The 17985-nt window shown below is 41.8% G+C and overlaps 1 protein-coding gene across 6 annotated transcripts in view; it reads left to right on the forward strand.

Annotated features, from left to right (window-relative positions):
* Positions 1 to 17985, forward strand: part of ABLIM1 (actin binding LIM protein 1) — a 310327-nt gene that overhangs the window by 195446 nt on the left and 96896 nt on the right. For all 6 annotated transcript variants that reach the window (XR_014789481.1, XR_014789480.1, XR_014789479.1 and 3 more), the window contains exons 5-6: positions 2046 to 2172; positions 5214 to 5307. Coding sequence is in view for 1 of the 6 variants with exons in the window: in XM_084846146.1 (XP_084702272.1) it covers positions 2046 to 2172; positions 5214 to 5307 (221 nt within the window). In the remaining 5 variants the exon portion in view is untranslated. The remainder of the gene's footprint in view (positions 1 to 2045; positions 2173 to 5213; positions 5308 to 17985) is intronic.

A 17985-nucleotide genomic window follows, 5' to 3' on the forward strand; every position in this document is an offset into this window, starting at 1 on the left:
TGTTTCTTGGTTTCATTCAGATTTCATTTTGTTTGGCTTGAAAAATGGTGGTGTGAAACTGAAAAGCAGGTCCCATGGTTCTGTTACTGGTCCATTAAGAATTGATCCATTAAATTGTCATCATTCCACCCATTGTTTCTCTTTCTTTCCTCTGTATTTTACTCTGTGTTTTTTTCCCCTGTAGGCGTGCTTGTAGACTTTTTTGTGAGGCCTTTGGCTTAATCCCTGTTCCCAGTTATAATCATGTTTAAGTCGGAGGAACTGTTCAAAGCTTGCATCGGTTGCTGAACATAAGCTATCTGATCAGCACTTAACTTCTGTGAAAGAAGCAAGAGAGTTTGCTATCCCAAAATAAATACTGCTGAGTGGTTGGTTTTCACGTGTGCATTGAAAGCACTAGTCCATCCTTCCCCATCCTGGTGCCCTCCAGATGTTTTGGACTACAACTTCCAGCATCGCAACCATTAATCATGCTGGCTGGGACTGATGGGCATTGTCGTCTGGAGGGCACAAAGTTGGGAAAGACTGATTTACTCAGATTCATTCTTTCCTACCTTTTGTTCCTTCCATTTCACTTTCTATTGTCTTTCCCATGGTCTTGTTTAGACTGTAAGCTCTTTGGTGGCAGGATCCTCCCTCCCTCCCTCCCTCCCTCCCTCTCTCTCTCTGTCTCTCATGGAGCTCTTTCAAGCACCACAGATATGCTGGATGAATATGAAATAATCACCAAGAATAATAATTAGACATACAAAAAGTATTTTCTCTTATATTTCCTCCAACATTATGACACCGAGAAGTTTTTATGATACATGCACTAACATATCAGATTTTATAATATTTAATGTATTTGATATTGCTTTTGTTATATCATCATTAACATTTTAATACACTTATTTATATAACCAGTTGGCTTTCTGTGCCTGCTTTTTCAGTCTAGGAGGTGGTCTTACTGCTTTTTTTGTTTGTTTTAGCATTATCATGATAACAGTTTCGCTGGACCATAGTATAATTTTTCAAAGATCAAAATATAATCTAAGATTCTATGTCAGAATAGATCCAGTCCCAGTTCTTGATGTACCTTTCTTTTTCTTTGCTTTTTCCTTGGTTTAAATATTCTTAGAAAGTCAGACCAAGGTTCACTCCATGTTCTGAAGTGGAGCCCATTGGTCCTTCCAGGTGAGGCTTTTATTTTTGTCCTGCCTCGTTCATGGAAATTGTCCAAGGGTCCAGACAACGTTGTATTCCATTTGTGAGCCTCCCAAGTTTTCCCACTGCTTCTTCCTTCTTTTTTCTTACCACAAAAAAGTTCATTAAGAAGGGAAAGATGCACAGTGTCTTCTGATAGGTAGCATCTCTCTGGTTGGCCGATTCCTTTTTCTATCTGCCAAATTATCTATTGGATTTGTGTTTTTTTTACTTTTGGCGTACCTGTTCTGTAACTATAACCAAGCAAAGCAGAGAATGAAGCTCTTGTACCCTGTTTTTATCAAAAGGGTTGATGCTGGATAGCTGTAATTTATCCCCCTTCCCTTAAGTGTTCATCTGCTAAGAATTTATAATTTAATTTTACATGACACATTTTGAATGTTGCTGCCATCTAGAGGGGAGGGTGGAAATGTATTGCTTCATAAAGGGCAATGAAAGAAGTTGGATAAAGTGGTATGATTGTCAGCTCCACCCCTAGAATGGGGAAAATGTCTATTTCTTGATATTAATTAGTTTAGCTATAAGCCAAATTAAAATTGATTGTTGTCTACCATTTAGGTGAAGCTGGAATAAAACTGGCAGTTGCCTGTTTTCAGATTCCCATGATAAAGGATAGGGCTGCATTTACATAGATATACATTTAAAAAGAATATTTGCAGCATGTAGCCTGGACATTTAGCAAGGTGTTCTTTTGAATTCTTATTGGCATTTTGCCTAAGTAGGTAAGTTATCTTGCTTCAGAATGACCCTGGTTGGTATAATCTGGGAGGGGCTGGCTGGCGAAAATGCAGGTCAACAGCACTCAGTAACCTGATACATGTATATTGATTTATTTGCAGATTGTGCAGGCTGTGGAAGAGATATAAAAAATGGGCAAGCGTTACTAGCATTGGATAAGCAGTGGCACCTGGGATGCTTCAAATGCAAGGCCTGTGCAAAGGTCCTGACTGGAGAATACATCAGCAAGTAAGCTGCCCCTCACTCATTTTTGTTGCATAAAATATACACTTGTTTGACAGGTTCTTTGCATAAGTGATGACCTTGTTTTCAAGCAAAATCCCTGGGGGGTTTGCCACCACTACCATGCCAAATTTGGGGGGGAGCACAAAAACGGCCAGGGGGTCATGAGGCTCGTGGGCCATGTGTTACCCACCCCCGTTATAAGAGGAACATAATGCGAACCAGGGAGAGAAGGATGTTCCTGTGCTTTTGCCTCCCTTATCACTAGATGTCTCCAAATTCAGGAAACTTTACAAACTATTTTGGTGACAGATCTCTGTGCTCTTCTCTGGAAGAGAGCAGAAACAACCCTGCTTCAATTGCATCCCATCCAGATATCTAGGAGGGTGGAGAGGAATGGATGTGTCTGTGTACACTCCTCTACCCAACTGGACTGAGCCAAGTTTGTACCATCAAATATTGGTCCTCCAACTGAGGCTCCTCTCCTTCATCAAAGGAAGGAGAGAATTATTGTACAATACTGAAGGGAAGAGAATATTACTGATAGCTGTGGGCCTTAAGATACCAGGTTAAACTAACAGCATTCATACATGTATCCGTTCGTGTTTGAATGCATGTGATGCTTGTTCTAGGAAGGTCCTTCCATTATTACTTGAATGGCCAGATAAATTTTACTGACACTGTCTGGACCCTCTTTTATTTCTGATTTGACTTAGGTAACTAACAGATCTACCTGTATGTTTTATACCTCCCCTCCCCTTGTCACTTGAGTATTGCCGAAAAACAAATGGAGAGGATTTATCTGTAAGTCAAATCACCATCAGAAAGTGGTGCCAAAAATAATTGTAAACTAGAACAATTTGTTCAGGGCATCTGCTTTTTTTTTTTACTGATCCAGGGTAGATTTGTGTGAAGTCTTCCATGGTTCAGTGATGGGTGAATACAGACAACCCTGATAGTTAAATGGTGGGTGAATACAGAGTAGTATTTACCAAGGGGTAACTTACCCTGGTGTGTATGTGACCATTTCACAAGTGTATATTGTCCTGCAAAGTGGAGACAAGGCTGTTATCACATTTCTGCCCCAGACCAGAAATCCAGCAAAGCAGGAGAGTAGAAAGATTATCCTTTACATTTTCTTAGCTTAGCTGAGACATGATGTCAGATCAGTTCTATACATTGTCAGATATACTTCCATATATCATATGTATTCCTAGAAGAAATAAAATAAGGTGACATAATATGTCTGTTGAATCTCTATTATAGGCCTACTTCACACATAACACTAAGCCAAGATTTAGTGCTATGCTGAGCCAAGGTTTAGTGCATGAGCTAGAACGATTTCAAGCAAAGCTTCAAGGTCGTGTACTCCTCTCCTCCTCCCAAGCCATCAAGTATAGGACTCCTGCCAAGTTTAATTTCACTTCATAAGAAAGCTTGTTGTTACATTTGAACCAGAGATTGTGAATTAAAACAAACCAGCAAAACAATCCAGGGTTTGAAGCTGCCTCTTTTTTGAAATTGACCAGAGTTTGTTTTAAAACAAGATCCCTGGTTCATAAGCCAGAGACAAGTTTAAAGACATATTGGCTTTTGTGTAAGGTGAAACTCAACTCTGCAGGAATCCTCCTCCTGGCCACACTGGAGGAGGAGAAGTTAGGGAGGAGCATGCGAGCCTGAGACTTTGCTTGGGCTCCTTCTGACTTGTTACACATAGCACTAAATCCTGGCTTAGATTCACATGTGTACCAGGCCATATTATTTGTGTTAAATTGTGATTTGTGTTCATATGTGATAACATAATTTAATCCACTGAAGAGAGTTGCAATATGTTCTTGTGGGCATGTAAGCAAAGGGCTAGTTTCATAGGGATATAAAAGGGCACCGTTTCCAACCCATTTTTCCCAAAGCATCTTGCAAATTATAAAATTCAACAACAATATGATACACAACTCGTTAATAATGCCCATAAAATCAGTTCATTCCATTACTATTCTGAACTAGTAAATAAATACTTAGGAAGTAGGTAAGGTCTCACAGCATAGAAAGGGCTTTGGCTGGCTTCCTGGGGAAGGTATTTCTACACACAATGGCCAACACAGAAAAGGCCTAGACAGTCTTAACTTGTCTCCTCAGATGGTACCTGGGCAGGACCTCCTGCTGAGATCTGTAAGGATGACCACCATGAATTGTTCTATCAGGACTTGTATCTGCTTTGAGTCTCCATGTGGTGGGGTATGATAAACTTGGGTATGAGAAATTGTTATTACTTCATTTTTATCCCACCCTTCTTCAAAGAAACTCAGAGTGGTATATATGGTTTCCACCACTTCCATTTTTATTGTCACAGCATTCCTGCAAAAGCAGATTAAACTGAGAGATGGGCACCCAAGGAGTTTAATGGCTGAGTGGAAATTCGAACCTGGATCTCACTGGTCATACTGCTACACTGCATTGGCTCTCAGAAATGCCTTTGTGGTTAGTGGAAACAGTAAGGTGAGTATGCAAGTGAGATCTAGGGTGCCTCTACATTAAAGGAAAACCCAGGACCCGCCGGAGCATTTTGCTTCCATTTCTGTGGCGCAATGAGGATTGGCTCCTTAGATGAGAAACATAACAAAATGCCCTTTCTTGGCTGCCTTCCCGGAGCTTACTATATTTTTCAATGAAAACAGCGCCATCTAGTGGCTGAAAAATAGTATGCCCCGTATTAAACCATATATTTTTTAAGCTGATTATTTGAGGGGGCTTTTTACAACGGCGTAAACCAGAAAAAGCACAGGAGGGGCTCTGGATTTCGACGATGTTGTGTGATGGACCCATAAACTTCTCTGAGTGGCCAATCACAAGTGTGCATTAAATTACTCAAGTATAAACACTCCTAGCTGACAAAAAATAAGGAGTGATTTTTAACGTTGCTGAGTGCATCACCATTTTTCTTGCCCATTGTACAATAGCTACCTTGTGTTCAAGTGAGTCCTTCCAATGCATCAGTGGCAATTTAGTATATTGGAGAAACTGATTTATATTTTGTGGATTACTTTCAGAGATGGTGCCCCTTACTGTGAAAAGGACTATCAAGTTCTCTTTGGGGTCAAATGTGAAGCATGTCACCAATTCATCACTGGGAAAGTCCTAGAAGTAAGTAATATCCATTGCTTAGTGCAGCTGTATTTCAGCCATCTATCTTTTGCCCGCTGTCCACCCTGTAAAAATGATAGAGGGGGTACATAATGTTGTTCTGCACAGCAGACTCCGGTCAACACTGATGTTTTGGAGAATTCCATCCATTGTTTTATAGTAAAAGGAGAAGCTGGGTGGTGCTTTTTGCAAGAATATACCTGAAGCACAGTGGATGGTAGTGTTGGGTACCAGAGGAGCCAGGAAGCATGCTGGGTGTGAAGAACAGCATGGCTTTTCTCTTTCTTACAGGAAATGATATTGCAGAAAAATGACTGAGAAGAAAAACTGTAATTGGCTCAGAAATTAAAATGTACAAGAAGCATGTAGAAGTTTTGGGTTAAATCCACTTATTTTGTTTATGGTGGTGAACTGATCCCCCCTGTCCCAACACACACACTCACACTGCCACCCTATTGAAAGTGATTTAGGGTGCAATCCCTGCATGTTATTTATTTATTTATTTGCTTGCTTGCTTGCTTGCTTGCTTGCTCGCTAGCTTTATTAGCTTTATTAGCCACCCATGTGGCCAGCTCCCCAGCCACTCTAGGTGGCATAAAATACAAATAACAGCACAAAATACAACATAATCAACAAAACAACAGTGCTGTAAAAAACCCTAACCCACCCCAAATGCCCACCTGAACAGCCAGGTTTTCAAAGCCCAGTGGAAGCTCATCAAAGAGGGAGCATGGCGGAGGTCACTAGGAAGGGAAAGGCCCTCTCCCTGGTCCTCACCAGCCTAGCTGTCCTGGCTGATGGGACAGACAGAAGGCCTTCCGAGTCTGATCTCATTGAGCGGCATCCCTGGTGTTGCTGGAGGCACTCCTTAAGATAGCCTGGGCCAGAACCATATAGGGTTTTAAAGGTCAATACCAACACCTTGAATTGGGCCCAGAAAACAACTGGCAACCAGTGCAACTCCTTCAGCACTGGAGTGATGTGATCTTGCCGATGGCTGCCTTTAATCAGGTGAGCCACCGTGTTCTGCACCAGCTGCAACAACTTAACCGTCTTCAAGGGTGACCCCACATAGAGTGCATTACAGTAGTCTAGATGAGAGGAAACCGGGTCACGAGCTACTGGTGGGAGCAGATGATTAGGGAGGTAGCTGTGCAGCCACTGTATCAAATGGAGATGGTACAGCGCTGCCCGGCTCATGGCCAACACCTGAGCCTCCATGGACAGCTGGGAGTCTAAAATAACCTCCAGACTGCGGACCTGGTCTTTCAGGGGCAGCCGCACCCCATTCAACACCAGGTCAACATCCCCCAACCTCCCCTTGTCTCCCACCAAAAGTACTTCGGTTTTGTCAGGGTTCAGTGTCAGCTTATTCCTTCCGTCCAGCCATTCCAGACTCCAGACACTTGGACAGGGTTTGTACAGCCAACCTTGGTGAGGATTTAAATGAGAGGTAGAGTTTAGACAGAAAAAAGTCCTACAACTCCCAGCTTTGGAGTAATGAACAGGCTACTTGCTGTTTTTTTAAAAGTATGTTTATTTGGTTTTCAGCTTTGTGTACCCTGTAAATCTTTTCGCAGTGTGGTTTTCTTTTAGTGTTGATAAGGAGATTTGTATGTATGTGGCAAATGTATTTCAGCTAAGTAGTTTAAAGCCAGTACTTTCATAGCACACCAGGGGGCAGCATCAGTCCCTAAGGCATCAGTGTTTATATAGATTGAGGTTGTGTATCCAACATGATTTTTCTCACCTTCCTTATCTCTTAAATGCGATTTAAATTTATTACTGCCCATCTGATGGAGATTGCAAGACTAATGAGGGGACAGCGGCAATTAAGAAGTAAAAATTGTCAAATGGAATAGAGACGCTGTCAGCCATTGGGAGATCAGTTTACACATATTAGAATGCATTCTTCTAATCTGGTTAATCCATTAATCATCTTCATTTAGATATCATCTTTGAAACTTCTGCTACACCAGAATACTGATGAACCCTTTACTATGATCTTAAGGTGATAATCCTATAGCCCCTGGGAGGGCATCCCAAGGGCCACAGGAAATATCAGATGTCTCTCCGAGGTCAGAGAGAGAACTCCTACCTCAGAGGAGGAGATCTGACCTCTGATCTCCCCTCCCAGTTCCCTCAGAACATTCTGCAGTGCTCGCCTCCCTGATGTTATCAGGGGACATCAGGAGAGGTGAAAATGGGTGGATCAGGGGTGATACTAGATTCACAAGTTCCAGAGCCTCCTGGTCCAGGAATATGCACCCAACACAGTGACATTTATGCCAGCCCAGGAGCTAGGGATGTACGAAAGGTACTTACCTTTCCGCAGATTATGTTGATGTTGGGGGGGAGGCGTTCCGTCCCTCCCCCCGGAATCCTGGCCAGGGGGGGAGGTGCTCTGTTCCTCCCCCCCTGGAATCCTGGCCGGCCGGCTCTGCTCTGCAGGGATTCTGCGGAGCCGCCGGCCAGCTCCGCCAGCAGCTGGACATCCGGCCGCTGGCTAGCAGGGACGCAAATGGCGGCGGCCATAGCCGCCGCCGTTTGCGTCCCTGCAGTCAGCTGTGATAGGCTACGTAAATGTTTACGTAGCCTATCATGGTGTTTTTTAAAAATCTAGCCATGCTAGGCTACGTAAATCTTTATGTAGCCTATCACTTTTTTTGTTTTTTTGTGTTTTTTTACCTGGAAATGGCGTTGGCGGCAGCCAGTCGGAAGACCGGCCGCCGCCGCCGCACCACCGCCGGAGCCGCCGCCAGAGCCACCGCCGCCAGGAAGATCCGCCTAAGGTAAGTCCCGTCCCGGGGGTGGGTGGGAGGTGGGGGGCCGTTCCGCCACCGATTTCGGGGGCAGAATGCGCTGGCATTTGGCCTCCCCGAGATCCATGGCGGAACTTTCGTATATCCCTACCTGGAGCTAGCATAAATAACGTCCATCTCATTGATCGCAATGCATGGGAGGGGCTGGAAATAGTTTAAAAAGAATCGGATGGAAGGGAGAAGAATGCCAGTCTTGCCTCACTGCTGCCCTGCCAGCAGGTGCCCAGCAAGGCTTTACATATATCTGATACCCTAACCTTAAAGTGTTTTGACTAGGAAGGTAGGATTACCCTGTAAAGACTTACTTTAGATTATGTTTGGAGGTGGCTAGAGTTTGTACTTTCATTAGATATCCTGGACTCTTTTGGAAGGCATTTTCGTAACCCATTGGACGACTTCCTGCTAGCACATTGGAAGAAACGTTTGAGAATGTAAAGTTACCATTCACTTTACCAAGACAGGTGTCACATCTATTGCATGCTATTGTCATTAAAGTGAGAAAGAACAGGTGTGAAATTGTCTCAGAAAATTCCATTATCCTAGAGGGGATTTCTAAGGTCAATGTTGGGGACGCATTAATTGGACAGTGATGGAATCCTGATGCAGTACGTTGCATGTTCTTGCTAAGGACAAACGAAGGGCACCATTTCTTACAGCTGTCAACTTGGTGACTTTCTCACCATCATTTCATTAAGTTAAAAGAGCATAAAGGATCCAAAAAGTCATCTATCTGAAAAGGTGTATCAGATCGTTGCTTATTCATTTGACACTTGGCTTCTATGGAGAGGAGCAACTTCGTGAACCTTTATACAAACTCATTAAAAAGTGACGTACACAAGACCTCGTGCAGTTTATTATGTGGTAAGTCTACACAGAGCTATTGCCATAGGGCAGTACTTTTACTAGGGGAGAGGAACCAGCACCAATGGAAAACAGCATCTCCAGCTGGGTGCTGCCAAACTCCCTCATTATCAGGAAATGATGGTATGGAAAGAACGTGAGCGTATCTTTTCTTTTTTTAAAATTCTTTCCAGGTAATTAGTCTTCTAAAAATGTAGTACAAACTAGATCTTCTTAACTTCACTAGATGCACAATAATTTGTGGCTTTATATATTTTAATATATATTTGTCATCTATCTACATATCTATCTATCTCTCTCTCTCTCTCTCTATCTCTCTCTCTCTCTATCTATCTATCGATATATGCACTGCAACACGGTATTCCAAGCAGCTTCACATATTACTGTTTTTTTCTACACAAGTATTATTTTGCTATAGGGAAAAGTATATATATTAAGGTGTGATAAATGTGCACATGCTTGTTTTGTCATGTATATACACACTGTGACATATATCTTTCTATATTTGTATTTATTTATTAAATTTATATCCTGGCTTTCCTTGAAAGAGTTCAAGGCAGTGTACATGGTTCTCTCCCAACCCTACCTCCTTTCATCCACACAGCAACTCTGTGAAGTGGGTTAGGCCCGAAATTATCCCTGTGAGCTTCATTGCTGAGTGGGAATTGGATCTCAGATCTCTTCAGGCCTAATCTGGCCCTCTACCTCACTAAATCTCTTTGACTCTCATGTTTCAGTATTTATAAGAGCTGGGCTGAATATCTATCTCCCCCACTTATGGGGGGGCATTTATTTTCTTTGACTTTTGGGGAGGGTGCTGACTGAATTCTGGAGGGATTGTCTTGCTAGTCATGATAAAGCAGCCGAGGGCTGGTTCTAGGGATGTCTATCACTGGGAAATCCCATCCTTTTTTTTGTTCGATGGAGTTCCACGGCATGTACAACTCGCTTTGCGTCTGTGAGCTGAACTGCAGGCTATTCCCCAAACTCTGGAACTTGTGTGTGTGGGGAGGTTCTGCAATTTGCACACATTTCTGAGCAATTTGTGCAAATTATGGCCGAATTTGCACAAATAATCAAATTTGACTGTAATTTGCACAAATTTGGCCATAACCTGTGCAAATTGCTCAGAAATCTGCACAAATGGCAGAACCTTCCAAAAAAAAAACCAAAAACAAGGACAATATTCCTGGAAAATCTGTGAACTGGCCCAACTTGCCACAAATCAAATCGGGTTCTGCAGCAGGAACCAAATTGAAGCCTGGGGTGCCGATCTTAGAAAATTTGTTGAACTCCCCCCCTCAAAGGATTTTTCCATCATTCCTAGTTAGTTCTCCCCCTACAATAAAAATGCTTTGTCACTGCTTCAAGCAAAGTGGCCTAGCAGCATTCCTTCCCAATGGGAATGGTGCTGTTCTCTTCAGGTTCAAGACAGAACACTGCTGGGTTGCTCCACGGCCTCATGAAGTGGCAGAAAACACTTATATTGTAGGGGGGGTGAACCTCTATCAACTCATATGTAGTGATATGCCACCCCCCACTCTGAAAACTATCAGAGTTTGGCAAGGCCACCAAGATTTTTATAATCTTTGGTGGTCATTGTTACCCCACCTCTGAAACCAATGCAAAATCCGAGCTGAATACTTCAGTCCGGCTGGAGTGTTTCTATCCTGTCTTCTTAACCATACTCAAGGTGGCTTACAGTGTGATATATGTATGACAACAAATTAAAATAATAGCCGAGCAATAAAACAAATAAACAAGCTGGGAAGATTAAAATGCCCTCAGAGTGGCTCTTCTGAGATTAATTTTGGAGGACAGATGGAACATAAAGTGACAGAACAAGAAGTGATGCAACAGTGTAATTGTGTGAATAAAATAAAAAAAAAAACCCTGCTCCTTTATTATTTTGTTCTGACAAAGTTGGCTGTTGCCTATGAAGCCAATCTCTCTCTCTCTTTCTCTCTCTCTCTGTGTGTGTGTGTGTGTGAGAGAGAGAGAGAGAGACAGACAGACAGACAGACAGACAGAGAAGAATTGGCAAGGAAGATACAGGCTTGGCCATGTCTACCACTGTCTTCAGCCAAGCCTGCTGCTGACATGAAGCCCCCAACCCATCGCCCATTGCCCACTGCCGCCCTTGGGGGCAAAAAAGTTGCCCACCCCTGCTTTAAAATAAATAACCACAGATGCATCGCTGTGAACTTAAATGTTATACAGTGCTAATTTGTCTACCTGTGGGGGCTGATATCATTTGTTATGGGTTTGGAAAGTATATTTGACAGGGGTTACATCCTGGATTCATGTCTGCCCATCATTCCCACTAGAATTTGACTAATTAGAACTGTTTAAAAAAGAAGTGAAATCCCAGTGTAGCAGAACTATAACAGCCAACACTGAAATTACAATTAACCCAACCCAATTACTAACCCAATTAAATTTCAAATTTAGTAATGAAGCTGAGATTAATGCTTGTCAGTGAAATCTGAATATGTCAAACGCATTTTTATTTTTTTAGAATAGCTCATCTTAGCATATGAAGTTTTCTCTTATTTAGGTAGTCTCACAGATCCAGTTTTCAAACCATCCAAATGCTATGTACAGGAATACATTGGTTAGTTAATCGCTGTTAGTTGGCCTGATGACATAATATTGTACAGCTTGCCAGGAAGCTAATCAAGAAGAACTGAATCAAGGACAGTTTTTCAAGGAGGCCAAGTTTTGAATTTGAAGACTTGTATGTGCACTGGAAAAGGTTTAGTTGCTTAAGATCTACGTGATATCTAGTAATTAAAGTATAAGCTAGTCTTTGGGTATATTGTCATCCATTTTGAAAAGCATTTGTGCTCATCTAGAAGGAATTATATCATGACACATACGAAATCCCCAAGGTGCTGACTTCAGCGCTTTACTCTGAGTGAGCAATGCTCTGAGTAGTTCTGTGAATTACCATATATTACCTAGATAGTGTGACCTCCCCCTTCCTTTTTGTCACAGTGGACTGGTCCATTGATTGCTAGCCTGAATTGAAAAGCCTGGAAAATCTTTCTCCTTTCTGCACTGTGCAGTGATTGGGAAACAGACTGTCCTGCTGTGATTTTGAAAGAATAGAAGGCTGGGTTTTGGATTAGAAAAATCTTCACAGGTTATGATAGTTAGATCAGCAAGAGTGTAATCTGGGAGGGGTTTTTTGTCTGTTGGCAAGACATTTCTCACAGTTCTTTGAATCTGAGGAAAGAGGAATGTGCAGCTCATTGGACGGGGAAGTTTTAGAAAGCATACCAGAGGAGCCTTAGCAGAAGGTAAATGCCTCCTTGTGTGAGAATGGTGTGGAATATGCAGCTTTATGTTAATGTTTCCAAATAATTAAATTCACAAATTAAAGGTGGGAGGGATGTGGGAGCAGAGTAGGAAACTGGGGTGACTAATCTATTCCCACATGGCAAGCAAATTGTAAGAACAGAATATGTGTGTCTGCAGTTCCTGTGGCTTCTTCTCTCTGTTATGTAGATGTAACATATATTGATAATATCTGTGACATACATTGTATTGTATTTTCTTTTCTTATTGAACTGTTCTTAACATGAGCTATGCTTTTGTGCCATTGTTTTGGATTTATTTTACATGGAAAATGTTTCCCAAATTAGTTCACATTCAAGCCTAACCATACAATCCTGTATGTATGTCTAGTCAGAAGTAAGCCTCATTGAGTTCAAAGGGACTTATTCCCAGGTAAGTGAGTATACGATTGCAGCCTAAGGCTCATACTTACATGAGAAAAACTAGTATTGGACACAGTGGGACTTACTTCTGAGTAAACATGTATAGGCTAGGAGTGTAAAAGATAGTGAAAGGAGGGAAGGAAAAGTATGACTGATCCATGCATAGGCACACTGGGGAAACGTCTCAGTGGAAAAGAAAAGTTGGTTGTTGGGGTTTGGTTGAATTTGTTTAATTTAAAATATGCCACATCCATCCATCCATAAATAAGTATGCTACTGTCATTACCCAGGTTGCACCTTGGAAGCTACATCTTACCACAGCCACTTTGTGGTCATTGGTGTTTCAAAATATATCTATAGATTTATAAATTACTATAGGACAGATCCCTTTTTAAGGGCTCCTCTCTTTTTTTCATGGATAGTCCATACATTTGTATTTCTACAGTACTTTGGTGCTAGCTGCCTTGAACATTTAGGAAAGGTGGGATATAAATACTTTGAAATAAATGAACCCGTAATGATCATCTTGCTGGAAACCTCATGGTTTCTGTATAGTGTCCACACGTTACATTTGTTGCAGGTGTTGGTAAATGTGTGTGATTCGAACCCATTCCAATTGGGGTGTACGTTTGCAGTGACATTTCAACTGCTAAAATATATCAAACTAATTTTTGTAAAAAAAAAAAAAAAAGGAAAACAATATATGAAATTGGCAAGTTATCAGCAAAAGTGTGTTGGGTGCAGCGGTTTTGCGAACAGGGATTTGGAGGCCAGTTCATAGCCTGTATTTTTTTTCTAACAATGCTAATGAGAACTAATATTAAGAAAATGTAAAGAGCTAGTAGGGAACAGTTAAGTTCAAAGAAAAAAATATTGTGCAAAGTATGTAAAATATCTTTTCTGAAATACTTTGGATATCATCATCACCCTTGAAAAGTTTGTGACACTTTAGAGAGAGAGAGCAAATAAGCTTATTTGCACAAACTTTACTCTCAGAAGCTTGATTACCTGTCAGAAAATATTGGCCAGAGTTTTTCTGCTGCACAGTGGGTTGGGATTTAACTATTATATGTCGGCAACCAAGTGTCGCTGACATATGGCATTTATTTGTTTCCAAAGTGGTTTTAGCGCTGTGTTTTTGAGGTTGGAGACAGATTATATTCCCCCAGAGCTGAAAGTGGTATAATAGACCAATCATTGCTCTTAGTATGTATGCAAGTATTTCTTTTGTGCATAAACAACATTGGTTAAACAGGGTTAGGGGTTTTTAGTACTTCAAAAACCTGCAAACTTCTTTGACTAAAGACTATAATGGAACAAAAGAAATGAACATATACTGTACGTCATAGGCAATGCTGGCACTAGCTCAGGGATAGGCAACCTTTTGAACCATGGGGACATTTGACAATTTGAGAAACTGTCCTGGGCACCACCACAAAATGGTTGCCATAGGAGGCATGGCAAAGGACAAGTAACCTGCCCAAAAGACATAGTACAAGGCAGTGGTGGGGTATAAGCCCCAACACCCTAAACAACTCATTTGAATCCAGAGTTTTCAGCACCAACAGAAACCAATTTCACAGCAATTTCAGCTACTGATAAGACAATGTGTTAATTTTTAAAAATAACTGGGAAGGGTACAGCACTTTGGCAGGTGCCAAGAAAGGTGTCTGAGGGCACCACGTTGCCTATCCCTGCTCTAGCATATGACCTTCAGGTCTCTTAAAAACCACTGTTTGTCTTTAGCCTCAGAGATGTGAAGTGGTATGAGAGAGCCAGCATTGCCAAGGATGTATACATTCACGTATTCCCCCCACACAGACACACTCGTCTCTGGTCAAACAGTTTTTGCTGTTTTCATTTTTAATGCTTCAGCATGAAATCTGGCATATATTTCCACTTCAGAAATAAAGAATCTAAAAGGAGAGCCCAACCAATAGTGATGAACCAAAAGTGTGCAGGAAAACTCCTGAAAAAGATGGTACAATGATGTGAGCCTTGGGCTATGCTGGGAGTGCGCCATGTTGGTTTTGCCCTCATCCCATTTGGCCACACAGAGCTCAGAGGTCTTCTTTACACAACTTTGAACAGATGCACCCACCGTTGCAGCTTGAACAGAATGCTACCAACAGGGTTGTTTGTTTGTTTTTTTACATGAGTGCAGCTAGATCCAGGTCCCAGAATTTGGCATCCTCCGCTAATGGATTCCTGAAAGATTCCCGTTTTCTCTCGCTTGCTGTTCCCTTATACATCTAGTGAGAAGTGAGGGATTCCACTCATCCAGAGTTCTCTGCAATGCAGAGCATTCTGGGAGTGTGAGGATGGAGAACCAGATGTGCAGTAGTTGGTGCACAAAGACAATTATGTTGTTGTCTCAGCCCCTTGTTGATTAAGGATGGCAATTGTAGGTTCTTACCTGCAGGCCCTGTAATGCTGCTCAGTTTTCCCTTTTATAAATGTGGTCACACAGTGTTTGTTTCCTGATTAGTCTTGTTCCTGTGTGTTTTTTTTGGAAGCACTAAACTAGACATTCATCTTTGTAGAAAGAAGGAAACTGTCTGCTCTCGTGTTTCCTTTCCTAAATAATACCATAAGAAATGTAGCTCATTGGCTGTTTGCACAGTTCTGTCAGAGGGACTGTAATAATACAGATGTGCAGTGCATCCCTTGCTGCAATACACATGGTATTGAAAATTCCCGCAGTGATTTATAAATACCTTGTGCTGCATAATGATCATATGCTGTCACATAATGATAATTTGTTGTCAACAGACAAAGATCTAAGCCTTAGATGTTTGTCTGTTGATGGCAAATTATCATTATTAGGCATAGATCGAGGATGTAGAAGGGACCCAAAGGCCAGCCACTTCAGTGCCTATCCCCAAAGAGGGGAACATCGTGCCACCAGTGCATACAAGTGTAAGCACACACATAACATGTGCACACAGGGTGATTTGCCTATATCAGGGATGGGCAACTTGTAGCTCTCCAGATGTTTTGGCGTACAACTACCATCACCCCCAGCCAGCATAGCTAATGGTAAAAGACAATGAGAGTTGTAGGCCAAAACCTTTAGAGAGCCACAAGTTGCCCACTGCTGGCCTATATAATCTAGATTTGGGGTGGACAGAAAGTTGATTTCCAGATGTTTTGGATGTCAACCCCCAGTATTCCTGACTATTGGCCATTCTGGCTGGGGCTTCTGGGAGTTAACGTCCAAAACATCTGGAGATTTACCTTCTGCCCACTCCTTGTACTGTGCCACAGTTTAGCTAGCAGGAACCCTCAATGATCTAGTGATATTTAACTTATTAATAAACTTTTTGAAGTCATGGCTGATTGTGAAAATGCTCCAAAAGGCATGTCCTGTCAGGCTATGCAGCAAAATGGAGACAGTGTGATTGTTTTATCTTATTTTTAGCCCATTTTTCAATTATGCTGGATGCTCAAGCAGGCCAGTTCATTCTCCCATGCCTGGTGGTTTTTTGATTTTCTTTTCTGACTGACTGACCATGGTTCCTGGAAGACTGAGCATGCTTTATATTTTCATTTAATTTACAAAAGTATATACTCTGGCTTACCTGGAGAATCCCCCAAGTATGTAGAAACCACTACCTATTTGTAGGTGGCTTTGCTTCCCAACTGATAGACACTCGACCACACAAGTTTGCTAGTAGTGTATAATGATTATAGAGACATAAAACTAAATCAAAAGGCAACATTAAAACACCAGCATAATATTAGTAATAGCCGGAAAGCTGACACCAAAGCTTAGGAGCCACAACTGAAAAGATTAGTTTGGTGGTAGCCATGGGCCTAAGAGATGGAGGGGTTGCCAGAAGTTGGTTGTCTCCAGATCATAGTGGTCAGGAAGGTTCAAATGGAACAAGACACTGCCTGAAGTATCCTAGTTCCAGACCAATCATCTATCATGCGTGGACAATCATATCTCATTGTCAGCTATGGAAGGAGATTCCTGTCCTGTTCCATGACTTACAGTAGGGAAAGCCTATAGGAAATTCTTCTGCTAGACTGCCTTGTGTGCAAATACATCAAAGTGTTTTAAGTACCAAAGTGATCCTCAGTCACGTGTCCTTTGTTCCAACATTTTTTGAGTTGGCCAGGGTTATTTCCCACAAGGGAAGAAAGAAAGGACAGAAAACAGCTTGAAGGGAAAGTGGGGAAATGGCACCAGGGGAAAGAGTTAAGAAACCCCACCCCAGACTTCTGCTTGACTTTGCAGGCTCTGCAGCAGTATTTTGTAAAACAAATGAACAAACAAACAAAAACATGGGGGAAGGACTGCATGTCATCACATGTAGTTTGGCCCTAAATGCAAAAGTTTATGCTTTTCTTAATGATAGTCAGGTTCTTCCCATTACACCATTATGTTCTTCTATTACTTAATTTTGTTGCATTGTCAACATTTGATTTAATTAATCTTATTTCTATCATATCTAAAAGATCCATCCATCTGATATGCATTTATGTATAGGGTTTTTTTCCCCTGGTGAAATTTGGGACTCTACAATGTCTTTGCAATCTGCCAGGTTAACACCTGGTTCCACTTTTAGAACAGACATTTTGCATAGATGAAATGCTACACACACTTGTGTTTTAGGGTTCTTTCATTGTTTGAAATGGCCACTTCAGGACAAACATAGACCTTGCTTTAAATCGGTTGTTCATGGAGTATTAGAAAACCACCTGGAAACCCAGAAGCCTAGCAAATAGACATCTGGGATGTTTAAGGCCTACTGCTTGAATGCCCATCCCCCAATCTTTTTTCTCCTAAAAATGAACGCACATGCCCTCCAGAAGGATAATACATACAGCAGAATACACAGATCATATTGAAGGGGCACAGTGGGCCCTTTTAGTTAAGGTGAGTTGCAAAAAAAAAAAAAGGTTTTGCTATTATCTTCAAACTTCTACTGCTGATAAAAATTACTCCTGTTGAGCTAATAATGTGAGACTTGGCATCCATTTGCGAGTGGAGATGAGTAATGAAGATACAGACTCAAGTGCTTGAATTGAAATCAGGCCACATTTATTGCAATATCTGCAAAGGGGAAAACCTAGGACGGGCACTGAACTGTGCCAGCTGTTAGCTGGCACTGTAATGGTTGAAAAGATTAACAGCCCGGAGGGTGGCGTGACAGCACCACTGCCCCTTGGGACTACCCCATTTGGGGGAGGTAGACCTTCCCCTGTCACCCCCTCCCAGGCCACAAAGCTTCTGGGTAAGTGAGGTGAGTCAGTCTCACAGGCAA

Source organism: Heloderma suspectum, chromosome 3 (genome assembly GCF_057233095.1).
Source record: "Heloderma suspectum isolate Gila_16-S chromosome 3, 16-S_ref, whole genome shotgun sequence".
In the NCBI taxonomy this organism is placed as follows: Eukaryota; Metazoa; Chordata; class Lepidosauria; order Squamata; family Helodermatidae; genus Heloderma; species Heloderma suspectum.